This window comes from Lissotriton helveticus, chromosome 3_1 (assembly GCF_964261635.1).
Source record: "Lissotriton helveticus chromosome 3_1, aLisHel1.1, whole genome shotgun sequence".
In the NCBI taxonomy this organism is placed as follows: Eukaryota; Metazoa; Chordata; class Amphibia; order Caudata; family Salamandridae; genus Lissotriton; species Lissotriton helveticus.
In genome coordinates, this window is record NC_136061.1 from 87,488,305 (window position 1) to 87,507,796 (window position 19,492).

At 45.1% G+C, this 19,492-nt stretch overlaps 1 protein-coding gene across 1 annotated transcript in view; it reads left to right on the forward strand.

Moving 5' to 3' along the window:
- Positions 1-19,492, forward strand: part of MAP3K2 (mitogen-activated protein kinase kinase kinase 2) — a 404,520-nt gene that overhangs the window by 107,107 nt on the left and 277,921 nt on the right. Inside the window, exon 2 of the mRNA XM_078679280.1 lies at positions 6,109-6,174. Within this exon, the coding sequence (XP_078535406.1) occupies positions 6,171-6,174 (4 nt within the window). The 5' untranslated portion in view covers positions 6,109-6,170. The remainder of the gene's footprint in view (positions 1-6,108; positions 6,175-19,492) is intronic.

Genomic DNA, 19,492 nt, shown 5'->3' on the forward strand with positions numbered 1-19,492 from the left:
AGCCTTTGAAAGCATAGCCCTTCACGTAGGAAAGATGTTACAGGCCCCGGGGGAAAAAACCCATCTGGCGATCCCAAATGGTTCTGTCACAATTGCTCTAAAGCAGCTAGAGACCTGAAGAAGACCCTTAAAACAATTCCCCGGGACAGATCTCTGATTCGCACCCAGCGATTAATATATAAAAGTGTGCTGGCGAACAGGAAAAAGGAGTTGAAAAATGAGCTCTGGAAGGATCCTGTGACCTTGGGAAGTTGCTCAAGATTCTGGTCTACGATTAATCGCTCTCCCTTTTTAACATCAGGGGCAAAAGAAGTGGGGTCAAATATTACGGAGGAAGACTGGGTGTCTCACTTTGCGTCAATTTTTAAGGACAATGTCATATGTCCATTCCAACCAACAGAGGAGCAGAGGTTGGCACCTATGGTGTTTACAGTTATGGAAATGACGGAGGGAATCCACAACCTCTCAAATAAGAAGGCCCCTGGTCCAGATGGCCTTCCCCCTGATCTATTTAAATCCTGCCCCTCATTCTGGGCCCCAATTTTGACAGCAGTGGGAAACGCCGCAGCGGACAAAGGTTGTCCATCATCTTGGGGATTATCAACAATTGTACCTGTATTTAAGAAGGGAGATCGTAACAGTACACTAAACTATAGGCCAATCTCCCTAATCGATTCTATCGTGAAAGTCTTAGGGGGCGTTATATTAAAGCGAATGAGAATGCGATAATTTCTGATTCGCACAGGGCATTCAACCTTGGCGCAATGCCTTAACCTTTATTTGATTTTGGGCAAATATACCCTCGCACGCCCTGGTACTATCTACATGGCCTTCATGGAACTCTCCTTGGCTTTTGACTGTGTCAACCGGGGTAGGCTGTGGCAGTCCATGGAGGCCATGGAGGTGGAACAACAGCTGGTGAACTTTTTAAAGGATCTACACAGAGACACAAAGGCCAATGTAAGATACTCCATGGATCTCAAGGTAACAAGAAATTTTAGAACTAGTCGGGGGGTCAGGTAGGGGTGCATCCTGGCCCCCTTTCTTTTTAATCTTTATATAAATGACCTTGAAGATACCTTGGTTGACACAGGGGCTGATTACCCCTTTGCGGGTCGCCGGGGACTGCCCGTCCTGCTGTACGCGGACAATGCTGTCCTTATTGCCCACACCCCGAAGGGGTTACAATCTTTACTCAACGCCTTTTACGGGTTTATGGACAGTCGAGATCTTTCCATAAATAACACAAAATCTTACGTAATGCAGGTGGGGAAAGGAGCAAAAAACAGTACCCTTTTATGGTAAATGGCACCAGGGTGCCTCTGTGTACCTCTTTTTCTTATCTAGGTGTCCATTTGGATGACCAGCTGAACTGGGCCTCTCTTTTAAATAAAAAAAAGGGGGGAGGTTATAAGGGCAAACGCAGCGCTCTTCGATTTCGCTGCGAGAATGGGCCATAGACCAGTGGGGGGCCATGCTGAAGGTTTATCGTGCAAAGAGTGTCTCGATAGCCAGCTATGGAAGCGCACTATGAGGCTACTGTAACCTAGAGGGCCTCCAGGTTGTTGAAAATAAATTTTTAAAACCGCTCTTATGTGTCCCACAGGGTACACCGAATATGTCTGTGCATGAAGAGACTGGTATGCCTTTCATCAGTGACACACTGTCCATGCGCCCTCTTATCTTCTGGCTACAATGCTGGCTAAATAAACAGCTTGGTTTAACCCATAGCCTCTTAAAAGAGACACTGAGCCTAGATTGTATGACCAAGATTCCCTGGATGAAATATCTTAAAACTAGTTTTGGGAAGGAAGGACGCTTGGACCGGTTTTTAAACCCAGAAGGTATCGCTAGAAATGATGTAGCATATATAAAACAGTCCTTCATTACACGTAGATTATAATGGACAGGCAGGAAAAGGACCTGTTGAAGCCCAACGTGCGCCACCATATGATGCTCAAAACCTCGCCAGGCGAGGAACCATACTTTGTGTGGAGAAGTGTGGCTCACTGGTTAGAGGAGGCAGACCTGGAAGCAGAGGTCAGCCCGGGACCAGGGTTCAATTCCCGGCTTGGCGGGGTCTTGAGTCCTAAAATGTCAATGGACTCGACAATTCTCGCTCCGGTGCCTACTCGATTCACGGGTTCACACTCTGCGACTCTGGGCAATAGCTTGCTTAATCTCCACAACGGCCCCTCGCGGCGGGATGTCTGTCTTTCACGTTGCGGATACCCTGCCGGGGTTATCTCACAGGGGAATACCAGGACGGGTTCCCTAAGCAAGCGCTTAGAAACCGCTTGGTGATTTGCGCTATATAAATTCCTGTACATTTACATTTACATTTACTCTGGCCACTAACAGCTCACAAGCGCTTTTTCCTAACTAGGTTTAGGTTTAATTTGTTTCACCTTTTAATAGCAGTCCCTAGGGGGTGTCACAAAGGGACAGTTCTAGCACCCTGTGGCTGCGACAACCTGTCTCCACAGGATCTGCTGCACTTTATGTTTTTCTGTAATTACTATGAATTCCCCGGGGCTTTTTATCTTAAACCTATTTTAAAAAGATTGCATTTTGTACAAGCTCGCCCTGCACTACTGTATTTACAATTGTTAAAATCCGAATGTATACCTTATGTGATCGATTTCTTAAAAATCTCAATGAAGTATAGAAAATGTCTGGATACATAGAATTGTATAAGTAATCCCTCCGAAAGATGTTCTTTTTAATATGTGATAGATGGATTTTTAACGTCATGAAACACCTGTTTTATTCACTGTACATTTTAATAAGTTTTTAACTTAAAGTTTGAAACATATCTTGTTTTATGAACTTTTATGGTTTTGCACAAAAAAAACCGAATAAAGTATTTTGAAACTGAAACTGGTTGGTTAAATAGGACTAATGGAGGTGTCAGTAAGATACCATGGTGTCCTATGTGGGAATTTCAAATGAATTAATGAGGTAAGCAACACGTTCAAAGAGGAGAATCAACGCTAGTTAGTGGCTGGACATAAGTATATCTGGTAAAGTTAGGAGGTACTACCATATTTTCTGAACTTAATGTAGCACTTGTACTGAATGTGGATAGGGCCAGTGATGGAAAGTTTTAGAAGTTAGAAAAGGATTCCCTATGTGACAGAAACGCTTCAGTTGATGGCTTAGAGTCTACCATCTGAAAAAGGGCTTATTCTCCACCCTTAAAATGCCCATTATCTTTCCGGAAAGTTGCAGTATCCACTAGTTGTGTTTCGTGCATTTTTTCTTGCTTATTAAACAAGTTTGTCTTTAATTGAAAGCAGTATTTAAATAAGTGTAGGTTTTGGGATCTTAGTGACACTTTGTGCTAGTGTGAACTTTGACCTTCCTTCTCACGTGTCTGTCACTTGGGGTTTTATGTTGAAAAATGTTAATGCCTTAATCATTTTCATTACATTGTTTGTGGTCTAGTCTTTTCACTGGTATAACCTGCTCTTCTGCCTCTCGCTAGTGAACAAAATTCTTGGTGGCATTGTCATAATCCTGTCCAGTCTCCCAAGCAAATGCTGCACCGCATTCGTATTACAATAAAATGGGAGAAGCAAGGTCTTCCAGTGCTGCAGTTTGAGTTACTCTGAAAGTGTACTGGAGCCTGCTAACCATTCCCCAGTTCCAGGGCTCTCTTCCTAAAACTGATATATATAAATTGGTGACCCCCTCATAAGTCCCTGGTAAATGGTATCAGTGGTGCCCAAGGCATGGTGGTTAAAGGGGTCACCAGGGCCTGAAGCACTGTTTGTGTCACCATGATTTACCCAAGAAAACATATGACAGTAGTCCTGCAATTGTAGACTGCAGGAGTAGTGCAAACTGCTTGAACTTGACTTTTCCCTCACCAAGTGTTGCTTGGTAAAAGCACTATTTTTAATATATACCAGTTACCTCTAAGATAGCCTCCTGAGCCTAGGAGGCAGGGTGCATTATAGTAAAGGTGAAGACATGTAAGTGCAAGCTTATATGTTCCTACAGTAGCCTTTTTCCATTAATAACCGCTATAAGTGATCATCGGTCCATTGGATAACATGCGGGTATTCCAGAGGATGCCAGCTCCATTATGGTACTGATAAAATATGTATTGTTTGGCATCAAACAACTTACCTCCTTACCCCTGAGCTGATTCCCGTACCAGAGTTGTGGTATGCAACCAGAAGGTGACTCCTCCCTCCCTGAAACGATGGCTAGTGAAGTGGCACATCAAGGTTGTGGGCTTCAAAGCTTTCACCACCTCTGATATGCATCCATGCTGCCTCCCAAAGTAGTAAAAAACCCTCCCCTGCCCCCAGGCACATTTGCACCGAGACAGGTGGGAAAATCATGTAGTCAAGAGGTGTAGATCTCCAGAAGGCTAGCCACGCCCCTAGGGTGGGCTATCTTATCTGAACAGCTGAGGAAGACTCTGCCATTTTAAAAAGTGGTAGAATGGATTGTTCTGGGTAGCAATGGTGACACACACCACTGGATCAAGTCACCTCAGGTACAGATTAGCCCCTGGGGTAAGTAACCCATTGGCCACTTGCACCCACACCCCTAACGCCCCTAAATACAGGTTATTCAAGGGTCACCCCAGACACCAGAACCTCACTTCTAATTTGACTTGCAGCAGTGGACTAAGAAGAGACCTAGGTGTGCAACAACAGGATCTGTACTAAGCAAAGGTGTGATACTTTGCATCTTTGCCAACCTTGCTGTTACTGCACGACTCCGACTTGTTCTGGGCCTAAAACTGGTTCTCCCAGACAGAGGGACCCTCTGTTTGAGAGCCAAAGGCAACTCCAGACTCCCCTGGACTAGTGGCCCTAGTTCCCAGTACAGTGCAGGTAAAAACAGCGCACCGGAACAAACGTATTGCTGACCATCGTGCCCTCCGAGGGGTCACCCTAGAGTAGACTGTCCATTACAATGTGGGAAATGTAGTCCTGACCTCCCAACAAGTTACATGCGGCTACCATTTTCCTCCAGACATCGAAACAATTTCTTGCTGACCTTACCGCTGCCTAGGCTTGTTGTTGGCCATCCTGGAAACCACCACCTTTATTCGACGCTGCTCCACGAGGAAACACCGTAGCACCTTGGTCAGACAGCAGCGGATGCGTTGTCGACTTTTTGCACCCGTTTCATCACTAGCACCATGTAAGAGGTGAAACCAGCTCCTCCTCAGCTCCCACTTCAGCACCTTGGATAGCCAGCACATTCTGCAGCCAGGCTTCTTCTGCCAGGCAAAGTCATACTGACTGTTGTAGCTTGGTCCTGGGACCCGCATCCCTTTTACCCTCCTGGGTTCCACGCAACTCAACCTACAAGTGACCGATTGTCACTAGTGCTTTTTAGCATTGACCGCAATGCTAAAGTTTTGTAGTATTGATTTAATTTTGCATCTGAAATCCATTACTCCGGTTCTACCTATCTGATTGACTCAGTTTTGGTATCTAAGTTTATATAAAAATCTGATATATTTTTATACATCGGTGTTGAATTTCTTTTGAGTCGTGCAATTACTTACCGTCTATGTTGGTACTGTGACATGCTTAACATATACTCCTCTAGTAAAGCCTGAATGCTCTTTGCCACACCACCAGGACTGAGAAAATGATTTATTATTGTGAATCCAAGGAACATCTTAGCAGTATTGTGTGAGTATTACATAGTGTAGCCGAAATAGACTCGCTGCATAAACCTCAACTTTCCTACAAGTTCAAAACACGTGAAAGAGACAGAGGGAGGAGGAAGGTATAAATGGAAGGGTGTTAGAAGAAGCGTGCTATAGCTTTCAGATGCTGTTATGTAATATCTGTGCGCTACTGATGTGACATCAAAGGGGTTGAAAACCCTAATCTGATCTATGTCACTCCCTGCTATTAGATGCAATGAGACTACATGATATTTCTGGGATCTTGCTTGTCTTCTAGTTTCATTTTTTAAGTTTAGCAAATTCATTGGTTGATTTCAGTTAATTGCCAAATTTACTTCATTTCAAGCTTACCTCGCACTCCATCTGTATCAGTTGGGTGTTTCGAACATTGTTTCTTTAATGTCATCAGTTCAAATTGTAAAGCCAAGCTTTGTTTCTTTTAGAAAACTGAATTCTGATGGGCCGTTTATTCATTTGACCATATTTTAACTGGCTCCCTGACGCCATGGGTAAGTTTAAATATTGATCAAACTTTTTTTATTGAGGATAAACATTAACAAAACTTGACTTTTGACATTGTCTTTGACTGGTAATATATGGACCTATGTTGTTGTTGCTTGTGTTTTTGCAGATGTCACTTGTAATTGTTTATTGTACGTTCTTAAGGATGTGTCAGAAATTGTTGTCAAAGATGCTCATGCATGAGTCTGCACACCAAATGTGTTGAGATAGCCTTAGTCACTTTATTAGGATCCAACCCCTCTGACCATAGTAGTCTGTCATAAGCATTGACCAATAGTAAAATAATATTAACTAGATCGAAATTTATTTCCTAGACAGTAGTTACTGTTTCAAACTTTAGAATTTTGCCAAGTGAAAACTAGTAGTCTAGTTCCAAGCAGCGTGAAAGCTAGTGTTAAGATTGAATCGAATTAAGTTTGGTGTGAAGTGGATTAACTTTCATTCTAAAAAAAATATAAAATCTGGCCTTTGTTACGAACGTGGTTTGGAGACAGGCACTTCCTCCTACCTGTCAAAAAATGAAAATATTGTGTGCTGATTGCACTCCATTTAAACACTGTACTACACATTCATCACATCTTTCAGTAACTTAAAGTTAGAAATACCTAAAGCACAAACTCAACTCTTTGTAACTGGTGCCTCATCAGGTATCCAAGCTTACTCAAGTACAGTAACTTCTGGTGTGAAATAATGAATATAAAACTCTACCAGCGTTTATGATATTCACCTTGGAAATAAAACTCAGTACATTTCATTATATTTTAAGTAAGTTACATTCCAATTTAATCATCCGTTTATTCAGCAAAGAAACTGTTTTTAATGTCTTCCATAACACTACAGCTTTTTGTTCAGTTCTTAAAATTAAGATTTTTTTGAGTGTGTATATAAGCGAGTGTGTGCTCAATTGCGAGTCCATCCTCTAAAAAAATATTTTTCTGTGAATGAATGTAAGTTTTTACTAGGTGCACATACACAAACGTAGGATTTCAAAAGCCACTATGTTCAAATTGAAATGTTATATTGGAGTGACGAACAGGGGAGTTTTTAAAGAAACTATGTAGCAAAACGTTATCAACCATACCAAAACATGTTCCCCACTGTTAATTTTTTTTTACCATTCTTTGCCGAACTTGGTTATCTATCTATCCAACAGTTGAGTAGTTGTAAGATCATCAGTCGTCTGTCTGTGATCGTGAAACTGCCATGCGCACCTCTTACCCATCAGTCTTTACCCTCAGATAGTGTCACGTTTCCCTTTCTTAAGTCTTTCTTTGACTATTGATATGTTAGGTATATGTAACATCTTAGATACAATCTTTAACCATAGGTTTAAGGATATTGGGAATCCACCTGTACGTTAATTCGCTTTCTTGAGTGGAGAACAGCATGAAGTAGGAAAGCTGCAATCTATTTAAAATGGCACAAGTTTCAGTAAAGAAATTATTGGAGTCCCTTTTAGGTGATTTCTGATAAATTTGCATTCACATTATCACTTCGTTCTGAGCTGTACCAATTTATAAAGAACATTAAGAAAAGCAAAACATTTAAGTAGTACTTCAAGAAATAACAGTAAAAACCTCTCGATAAACAACCACACTCTGGCAGAAGCAAAAGCAATCCTAGTGTGGTGTTTTCTGATAGATACATCTGCCAGTGGATTCCTCACCTTGTGAATATCCCCTTGCGTCAGCAACATTCGTAAATTCTTTTCGTAGCCTCGCGCCGACGTGGACTTGGACGTCATAGAGACACGGCATCGCACGCGACTCCGCTGACGTCACCGTCGCCTATAATAGACCCGTGATGACATCAGTTCCCTTTTTTCCACGTCGTCGACGCTAACGGTTTCGGCAATCTCAGTAGCCATTTGGTACTTTGTTGCTTTTTTGTTACCGCTTTCTGCTTCTTTGTTTCTTGTCTCTTCTACGATGTCGACAAAGAAAACCGGCTTCAAGCCCTGCAGGGAGTGAGAGAAAATGATGTCCATAACTGACCCGCACGAGGACTGCATTTGGTGTTTGAGCTCTGATCACGATGTGGATGGATGTTCATCTTGTCGGAAGATGAACCCAAAGGCCCTGAGGGAAAGAGAGACCAAACTCCTGGTAGCGAAGCTGAAGGCTGGGAAAGGAAAATCTTCGAGGTCTTGTTCTCGAAGAGCGAGGTAGAGGTCGAAGTCAAGATCCAGATCTCGAGAGGAGTCGTCTTCGAGGTCCGCTTGAGACCATGCTTCGAAGTCAAGAAGGAAGCATAAGAAGAAGAGGCATGAGTCCCGACGTCGTTCCGGTAAGGAGTCGGGCTCGAGGTTGAGGTCACCGAAGAAGGTTCGTTCTAAGGTGGTTACGCTGGATGTCTCGGATCATGAAGGTGAGGCCTCGCCTTCGGAGTCGCGGGTACAGTCGCCGACTCCAGCTTCGAATCCATCTTCGGCCCCGTCTTCGGCCCGAGATGAGGAAGAGGTTAAGGTGGATGTGGATTCTGCGCCTGTTGAAGAGCCGAATCCGAACCCTCCACAAGACCAGCCTGAGGGTTTCCAGCCCCAGGCCAGGACCCATCGTTTTTTTTTAACGCTATGTATGGCGTCTTTACAAGGGCGTGGTCCCCTCTGGCGCACCTTCGGGTCCCATGGGTCCTCTGGCCTTCAATTCCTCACTCCTATCCTCCTGCTCAATTCATGCCCTTATGCCGGCTCCGACGCCGCCATGGCAATATCCGGCTCCGCCGAGGTCGTCGACGCCGCTTCCGGCGTCGCCCGCTCCAGTTCGACCTCGAGGGCATCCTTCTGAGCCGTCGTATTAGATACCGGCGTCGATCCCGGCTCCGTCGGAGCCGTTGGTGGATCCAGCTGCGAAGCGTGTAAAGGAGAGGTCCAGAAGGGAAGCACAATGCCTTTTGGAAGAGCAAAGGTATATAGAGTTACATCCTGATATGGAGAAAGGTGAACTGGAGGAGGACTGTTTTGAGGATCTGGCTGATGCTGGTAGCCTAGATTTCTCTCCATAGTGGGAGTTGCCATCAGGCTCAGACACACCTTCTAAGGACGTCCAGCCTTATCATGTAGTGATGAGGAAGGCGGCAGATCTTCTGCAATTGACATTGCCAACAGTGGAGTTTAAGTCCAATCTTCTTACAGAAGTTTTGCATTCGCCTAGCTCTGTGGTAGAACCATTGCTTCCGTTTAATGATGCCTTGACGGAACCCATTTTGGAGGTGTGGAAAAACCACTGTCTGCTCCTGCAGTATCCAAGAGTGTGGCGAGAAGGTACAGGGTTGCACCTGAAGACCCTGCTTTTTTGACGTCTCATCCATCACCAGAGAGTCTAGTCATACAAGCAGCCTTTTCCAAAAAGATTGTGAGTGCCTTTCCTCAGGTCCCAGGAGATAAAGAGGCAAAGAAACAGGATCAGGTGGCTAAAAAGTTCTTCTCCTCTGCAGGTATGGCGTTGAAGTCAACTAATGCCACTTGCCTAATGGGGAGGTATGTGTATGCCCTTATGGATACTATGCATACTTTAGCTCCTAAGATTCCTGATGCCAACAGGAAGGATTTTGAGGAGGTAATATCAGATGCACAGGCTGCGGCACGCCAGGTGATACAGAGTGGTCTGGACACTGGGGACTCGGTGGCACGTATCATGGGCACTGCGGTTGCCACTAGAAGATCAGCTTGGCTTAAATCCTCAGACTTTTCGGCAGATGTTCAGGCGGCTTTGCTGGATTTGCCGTTTGATGGATCTGGCCTCTTTGGCAAGAAGGCTGATACGGCCTTGGAGAGATTTAAAGACAGTAGGGCGACTGCTAAATCTTTAGGTCTCCAGATCAGGTGTTCTTCGACCAGGAGATTCAGAGGTTTTGGTCGCTCTTCCTTTCAGAATTACCGACAAGGTCAGCAGCAGCAACAACAACAGCAGCAGCAAAATTCCATGTACAGATGTTACAGGGGAAAGCAAAGAGCGCGTCCTCGTGGACGTCTGGCCTCTTCCTCCTCCACCTCCCCCAACCCTCCAGCCACAGAAAAGCAGCCCTAGATCCGCCATTCAGGATCATGTGGGTCCGGTGGGGGGTCGGCTTACCCATTTTCTACGGGATTGGGAATCGTTTACATCAGATCTTTGGGTTCTCAATCTCATAGAAAATGGGTATGCCCTTCCTTTTCGGGAATTCCCTCCCTATTACCCTCCTTGCCAAGGTTTTTGAACGGAGGAACACCTGTTACTCCTGCAGGAGGAGGTTCAGACTCTATTAAGAAAGGGTGCGATAGAGGTGGTCCCAGAGCAGGAAAGGGGTCAGGGATGCTACTCCCGGTATTTCCTGATTCCCAAGAAGGATGGCAGACTTCGTCCAATCCTGGATCTCAGGATTTTGAATCTCTATTTAAAACAAGAGAAATTCAAGATGCTCACCCTTGCTCAGGTTCTTCAAGCGCTGCTGGAAGAAGACTGGATGGTGTCGCTCGACTTGCAGGATGCGTACTTTCACATCCCAATCCTGAAGTCGCACAGAAAGTATCTCCGTTTTACGGTGGAATCGCAACACTATCAGTTTGCGGTCCTTCCTTTTGGAATTACTACTGCGCCTCGAGTCTTTACCAAGGTGATGAGGGTGGTGGCAGCACATCTCAGAAGGTCGGGGATTCCGGTATTCCCCTAATTGGACGACTGGCTGTTCAAAGCAGAGTCGTCGGAGAGAGTGCTCCAACATCTGCAAGAGACAACCCAGTTGTTGTACACGTTGGGTTTTTCGATAAATGTACCCAAGTCTCACCTGGTGCCCTCCCAGCGCATCCTGTTCATATGTGCTGTACTTGACACAACTGTATGTCGTGCATTCCCTCCTCCTCAAAAGATTCGCGACATACAGGAAATGATTCCTTTATTTTACACTGGAGCGGTCGTTCCAGTCCTGAAGGCCCTTCGCCTGCTTGGTCTGATGGCTTCCTGCATTCTGTTGGTCAACCATGCATGCTGGCACATGAGGGCACTCCAGTGGTGCCTCCGCAGGCAGTGGTATCAACACAACGGAGATCTAAGGGAGTCAGTGAGGGTCTCCAGAGAAACTGCAGCGGATCTGTCTTGGTGGGGCGTGGAAGGCAATCTGTCTCAGGGGAAGCCTTTTCAACGGCCTCCTCCGGTGGTCACAGTGATAACGGATGCATCCACTCTAGGGTGGGGTGCTCATCTGGGGGACCTGGAGGTCAAGGGTCTTTGGTCTCCAGAGGAAAGGTTGCTTCATATCAACCTTCTGGAATTGCGGGCGATACGTTTGGCGCTCAAGGCCTTCCTCCCTTCCCTTCGCGGTCGGTCGGTTCAAGTTCTGACGGACAACACGACCGCGATGTGGTATATCAACAAGCAGGGAGTAGTGGGGTCGCAGTGTCTCTGCAGAGAGGCTCTGTGCCTCTGGTCCTGGGTTCAGGACCATCAGATTTGTCTGATGGCAAATCATCTGGCCGGAGTTCTGAACGTGCGTGCAGACAGCCTCATTCGGCAGTTCTCAGCCGACCACGAGTGGAGGCTTCACCCGGAGGTGGTTCGTCACGTCTTTCGAACGTGGGGGACTCCTCAGGTGGACCTGTTTGCCACTCACGAGAAGGCTCACTGCCCGTCATTCTGCAGTCTCCAGTATCCGATGCAAGGAGCCTTGGGGGATGCGTTTCAGTTGAGTTGGGGAAGTCAACTCCTTTACGCATTTCCTCCCATACCCTTGATTCCTCAGGTTCTGAGGAAGATTCGCCAAGACCGGGCCCAAGTCATTTTGGTCGCCCCGGATTGGCCAAGAAGGGTGTGGTACACGGATCTTCTCCACCTCTCCACTCACCCGCCGCTCCGTCTCCCTCACAGGGCAGACCTCCTCTCTCAGATGAAGGGGCAAGTTCTACACCCCCACCTCCAGACATTACACCTTCATGCCTGGAGATTGAACGGGTTAACCTGAACTCCTTTTCTCTCTCACACTTTGTGGTGGATGTCATTCTTTCAGCTGGACGTCACTCCACTAAGTCCATCTATTCGTATAGGTGGTCTAGATTTGTCACCTGGTGTAGAGAGAAGTCTGTAGACCCTTTGAAAGCCCATTTATCTGATATTCTTCAGTTTGCTCTCTCTTTGGCGCGGCAAGGGCTTGCCGTTGCTACAGTCGAGGGTTATCTCTCGGCTTTGTCGGCGTTTATATGTTTGCCGGACCAGCCTTCTCTTTTCAAATCTCCTGTAGTTTTAAGATTTTTGAAGGGTCTCACTAATAAATTTCCTCCTACTCCCTTTATTGTGCCTCAATGGGACTTAAATCTTGTCTTAACATACTTGATGGGTGCTCCCTTTGAGCCCTTACACAAGTGCCCTATGAGGCTTTTGACTTTTAAGACAGTCTTCCTGGTTGCAATTACCTCGGCAAGGAGAGTAAGTGAGCTTCAAGCTCTTAGTTCTAAGCCCCCTTTCTTGACCATTCATGCTGATCGAATGGTTCTTAGGACCAGGGCTGCTTTTCTCCCTAAGGTGGGGACTCCCTTTCACCTAGGACAATCCATTACCCTCCCTACCTTTTATCCTCCCCCTCACTCTTTCAAGGAGGAGGAGAAGTTACACCGTCTGGACCCTAGAAGGGCAGTGTCTTTTTACCTGGACAGATCTAAAGACTGTCGTGTGGATGACCAGCTCTTCATTGGTTTTGCTGGCTGCAAGAAAGGAAGAGCGGTTCATAAAAGAACTCTTTCAAGATGGATCATCCTCTGTATAAAGATCTGCTACTCTTTGGCTGGTAAGGAACCTCCAGAGGGTATAAGGGCTCATTCTACAAGAGCTAAGTCGTCAACCTCGGCTTTGTCTAGAGGTGTTCCTGTAGAGGATATTTGTAGGGTCGCAACTTGGTCCTCCCTCCACACTTTTGAGAAGCATTACTGCTTGGACTCTGAGGTGAGGAGGGACGGCCACTTTACGCGCTCTGTCCTCCAGAATTTACTGGTTTAGGAGAGTGGACACCCTGCTCCGGGAGTGGGGACTGCTGTGGGAATCTATTCACAAGGTGTGGAATCCACTGGCAGATGTATCTATCAGAAGAACAAGTTAGTTACCTTCGGTAACGCTTTTTCTGGTATATACAGTATCTGCCTGTGGATTCCTCCCTGACCCACTCGCCTCCCCTTTGTCAACTCTTCTATACCAGAATAACTGTATTGTATTTGTTTTATGTTCAAAGAAAATGTTATTTCAAATGTTTTCTTGCATTGACTTCACACTGTGTGTGTTACTTTGACTATTGTGTACTGTGTATGCTATGTATATTTCTACTGTCATTGGTCCGTCCGTGTGCCTCGAAGGCACGGAAAAAAGGGCGGAACTGAGGTCATCACGCCGGCGTGTGCCTATTATAGGCGTCGGTGACGTCCACGGAGTCGTGTGCGATGCCATGTCTCTATGACGTCCAAGTCCACGTCGGCGCGAGGCTACGAAAAGAATTTCCGAATGTTGCTGACGCAAGGGGATATTCACAAGGTGGGGAATCCACAGGCAGATACTATATCTACCAGAAAAAGCGTTACCGAAGGTAAGTAACTTGTTCTTCTTGAACATTAGTAAGACAACAAAGTATTGGTACTTTGCTCTCTTAAAGGTGCAACTGCAAGACACCTTCATCAGCACAGCAATTATTAGGTTACATCTAGATTTTCATTAACAGCCAGGTTGTCATACTGTTGCAGTTTTGTGCATTTGGTGAATATTTTAAACATTTGCTTTTTATTACCAAGCTTTCCTATGCTTTTCATAAAGGAGGGGTATGGATGTACTTCGTTTGTGCACACTGTAAATCCTGGTGCTACCTATACTGTTTCATTAAACACAGTGATAAGCTACTTTAAACATAGGGGATGCCAGTTACAGTGAAGCGGGAGCTCTACCTTGTACAATGGTTTGTGAAAATATAGAGATGGCAACATGGATAATGAATGAACCCAGTCTTGTGTGTCCCTCTGCCTTTTTTGCACACCAACTATTATAAACAATGTGTCAATCTGTATTTTTTATAAAGTGTATTTATGCATATATATAGACTTAAACATTCCCCAGTTGGACTACGTATGTTTTTGGAGTTGTGCAGTAATTGTTATGAGCCCCACAATTTTACTATAGATGACTAACTTTGACCCACACCGCTTACTATCTGATCTCTTCCAGAGTATAGTATAGTCCCTACAGATTTAGTGTAATTAATAGAGATTATGACACTACATGCCATTGATTAAGGTAAACTAATCAGATAGTAAAAGTAAGATGTCCTAAGCTCCTTCATTTTAATGTAGTTACATATGTCATTAGTGGTGTTTCTTATTACTTATTGCGACTTTACCTATGCCCCCTTACACGAGCAATATTACAAGTAATCTGCTTGATTCTCCAAGGCAGAACGTAACACATTCTCTTTAAAGAGAATACTGTCTGTTAAAGACCAGTTGTTGATTTGGTTTGTTTTCCTTAAAAAAAATTAGAAACCTTACGTTGTCTTGAGACACGTAATCACTTTGTTGCTGTTAGTTGTTCCTTGGGAGGAAGGCAATGCAGAATAGTTTTAGGCTGTTGAGGAAGCCCAGTGTAGAATGGTGGCCATAGTTGGGGTTCTCCATTCATTGCTTAATATTTTGGAATGCAAGTTGTGAATGAAGGCATATCAAATGCTTCTAACACAAATAACTCCTTCATAAAATGCACAATATGACAACTTAAAAATATCAAATCATTTCATGCAGAGAACACAAAAGAGCGTCCTAGATTGAAGCGGTGAGACTGTTAGATCACAGAGTACATTTAGTAAAAAGTTATAGCAACTGTTGCTACAAAGAGTTGTCATAGTGACAGCTCGTAGTATATGACTGGCAAAAGCACCATGCTATCTTGTGAGGCTAGTGCGCTGCTGTGCTGGGATGGTCAGGAAAGGAAAACCTTCCATCATCTAGACCTAACACATGGCAAGAGAAATCTCAGTCCTGTTTGGGATTCTAAAGAGGCATGAACTTCGCCTTTTTTTGGTCCCAGGGTAAGACACAGAATGACTTTGTGAATTAGACGGGACGGAGTAACAGAGTTGGTTCAAGTTCAGTCCAAACAACATTGATGGTATCATTGTGTGGTTAATTGCAACTTCTGTGGTTAGTTCTTCTCACCTCCATGTTCCATAAAGCTCTTCGCTGTCCCTCGTTCTATCAAATGTGCATGCACATACTCTAATTTATCTGATTAGATCAAGTATTACATTGCAGAAATACTGGTTCTCCAGTTCCTGTTCTTTGGAGACAACCATCTTCTACAATATTACATAGCGTGAATCAAGAGATATGCGGGGTCTCAGTGATAGCCTTGTCACTTGTAATTTTTGAGTTGCGCCAGGACTTTGATGTCAATCTATATTCTTCTCACCAGCTCCATGTTGTCATTACCGGTGCCACTTTTTTTTCTTAAATAGGACTGCATTCATTTTGTCTCCATATTCTTTTGAGGAAAGTTAGGGAACTCAGAACCATGATGTTAGAGACTTCTTTGAGTTCTGCCAGACATCTGTGTTACCATCCAGGGCCACAATGCCCCTACCACCTTGCCTTAGAAGCTTGTTTAGGTCTTAATTTTGTCTCCTATCTGTCAGTCTAGTCCTCCAGCTCCTACACTTTGAATCTACCATTGCTTTACCAGATTAGATTGGAACGACCCTTGTTTCCAAATGCTCCAATCTTGTCACAGGCACCACAGAAATCTTCTTCACCTTATCCAACTATTGCTAAAAAGCTTTGCTTTGCAGACCCTTTAGCATCTCCACCCAAGCCACAGTCTGTATCACTTTACACTGTTGGTATCTCGAACTACAGTTATTATCCAGGAATTTTTGCATGTGGTTAGGATAGTCCTCTATTTTGGAACAGGGCAGGGAATCACACCAATAAATCGGATTCTTTTCCCATACAGATTTGCTGGAGCTGGAAGCGTGCAAGCCCTATAAGCCTCCCTTATATACAGGTCATGACCAAAAGGACAACTGTTTACCCGAACAACATGGCTAACTTCAGCTTTTTAAAATTAGGTTGCTTATTGCCAGCAACATTTTCCAGCTGGAAGTAGAAATGTCATAATGATCCACTACCTAGGAAATGCCCCTGATGGTAGTCTGGTTTGTGGGTGGAGACAACAGAAAAGTAAACCATATAGACAACAGAAAAGCAACAGCCTAGCTAGGTTTATCCCCCCCTGCCCCCATGAGTATGTAGCTCACCCAAAAAGTATTGGCAGGATACAAAAGGCTCTTGTGCTCCCTGTTATTGATGCTTTTGCCACCCCCCAGAATTACAGGTTTGTCTCCTGGATGGGCAGGGCTCCTGGGAAGGCTGGTGCAAATTCTCACAGACAACTCTATGGCCATGTGGTACGGCAACATGCAGGGGGCAGTGTGTGGTCCTGGGTACTTTGCCAGTAGGCTCTGTACCTGTGGAGTCAGAGGGCCAGTACATTTCACTGATCTGTTCCACCTGTCGGGAAACCTGAATGCCTGGATGGATCAGCTCAGCCAGTGGCATCTGGTGGATCACTGATGTCTAAATCCGGAGGTAGAGCAGTTATGTTATGTTATGTTAAATTGGCTCTTCTATAGCGCACGGCTACTCGGAGGAGTGTCCCGGCGCTTTGGCGAAGAGTGATACAAGGAGAGGTACAGCAAAACAGTGCTCCAGAAAAGACACAGTTTACAGAGTGAAAAAGCCTGCAGATAACATAGTGAAAAGCCAAGTCTTTAGCTCCTTTCTAAAGGCTAACAGATTGGTCATCAGTCTTAAGGATCGAGGGAGATCGTTCCAGCACCGAGGCGCAAGGTACCGAAAGGAGCGACCTCCGATTCGAGAGCGCCTGATGGAAGGAACCACAGCTTTAGCCTCGAAGGCAGACCTGAGAGCTCTTTTGGGGACGTAGAAGGCTATCCGCTTACGGAGATAGTTGGGACCAATTCGGTGGAGCGCCTTAAAAGCCAGAGTCAGGGTCTTAAACGTGACTCTCTTGGCAATCGGAAGCCAATGGAGTTGCTCCAAAAGCTCCGAGGCCCGCGCCCTCCGGGGAAGTCCAAAGATGGCTCTGGCTGCCGAATTCTGCACAACCTGCAGACGGGCCATCAGATATTTAGGAAGGCCCAAATAGAGAGAGTTCACGTAATCGAGGCGTGATCCTATCAGGGCCTGCACCGTAATTCTTTTGTGGTGAAAGGACAGCAAAGGGAGGAATTTCCGTAGCATCCTGAGGATGCCGAAGCATTTCCCCGTCAGCCCGATGATCTGAGGTCTCAGGGAAAGGTCGACATCGCACAAGAAACCAAGATTCCTCGCCTTAACTGCAACCGTGCTTGGAGGAGACATATCACACGGCCACCATGACTTCCAGGCCGGGTCGGGAGAACAGCCGAAGAAGAGCAACTCAGACTTGTCTGAGTTGCACTTCAGAGACTCACTAGGAGGTGCATTCTGGCTGGATTGGACACAGGACTTTTTCCTCCCTCCCTTGCCCCTTGTTCCGAAGATCAAGAACAACTGGGCCCAACTAATCATAGAAGCTTCAGATTGGGCCAGGAGATTGGGATATCCAGAACGTCTTGGCATGAACATCTATCTGCCCTCCGATCAGGCTACTACTTCATGAGTGTCTTCTACTGCAGCATCATGGCAGGGTCCTTCTCCCAAACCTGTGCAGTCTACACCTTTATGTTTGGAGATTGAGCAGCAGTAGTTAACTGCGTTCAGTCTATCACTCGAAATGGTGGATGTTATCTTTGCTGCCAGACGTCCTTCCACTGAGTCCATTTACTCTGGGCGCTGGAACAAACCTGTAGCCTGGTGTGCAGTCTGCAAAACAGACCCATGTACAATCCACACTTTTGGATGTTTGTGTTTTTTTGTCTTGGGCCCAGCAAGCGCCTGTAATGGGCACTGTTAACGGTTATTACTCCAAACCTTTTCTGATGCCACAGTGATCCCTTAATTTAGTTTTGACGTTTCTCCTGTGCACTCGGTTTGAGCCTATGTACAGCTAGTCATTGCTTCTTCTGACTTTAAAGGCTGCCTTCCTCATTGCAATCACCTCAGCTCATCTTGTGAGTGAACTTCAGGCACTATCATGTGCAACTGCTGCTCGATGAATTTGTTCTGAGGACGTGAGCGGCTGTCTTACTGAAAGTTGCGACTCCCTTCCATGTTGGGAAATCCATCACCATACCAGCGTTCTTTTCCTGTACTCAGCCTTTGAAAAAAAGAGATGTCATTGGCTGGACCACAAAACGGCTTTCAGCTTTTACATGGATTTCATGGTATGTGAGATTGATGATCAGGTAGGGTTCTCTAGGGCAAAAGAAGGGAATGAAGATGGTGCAGAAAAGAACCCTGTTAAAGTGGATAGTCCACTGATCTGTTTTGCACTGTCCAAGAAGCAGCTTCCATAAAGTCTGAGTGCTCATTCCATCAGAACCAAGCCTCCTACACTACTTTATTACACAGAGTGCCTGTCCATGATATGTGCCGGGCTGCAACAAGGGCACCAGTGCACACGTTTAAGAAGAACTAGGGCCTTGACAAGCACGTCTAATGGGAATGACACTTCACTTGTTCGAGCCTACAGGATTGTTTAGTGTGATCCTACTCCACAGTTCCTCCACCTAGGGGAGTTACTGCTTTCATATCTAATGTAAAATGAGGAATCTGCAGTTAGAAGTAGGAATCAGAAGAATAATTTACTTACCTTCAGTAATACTCATTCCAGTGGATACTTCATCTGATCCCAGGTTCCTAGTGAAAGCTTACTGGATCTAGCCTGAAAGAGCATTACTGTAAGTTCATCAGAGCTGTGGAATATTTCCACTGGTAGAGAACGTTAAACAGTGAAGGAATATCTTAAAGTAACCTTTAAAGTTGCACCGTCCTGCTAGCACTTTGACTGTCAGATAAAAAGTTAACATTAATGGGATCTTCTGTGATGAAGGTCTTGGTGAGGGACTGCCTTTGCACTTGTGAAGAGACAATCTCCTGCTCCACCAGTAATTGACAGGCAAGAGTGTACATTTATTTGTTTGATTCTTATCCCCATTCGTTGTAGGAGGCCAGCACATAGGTCAGTATATATCAGTGACTCTACACAGTTATATGCCAGAACCTTGGTAGTTGGATCTTATGTTGCACAGGGAATGTGAGAAAATCAGCATTGCATCTAATTGGAGCCTAATAGATACTGAAGTTAAACAAATTAGAAAATGTCACTATCATATCTGAATAGCTCTAAATGTTACTGATTGTTCATTGGT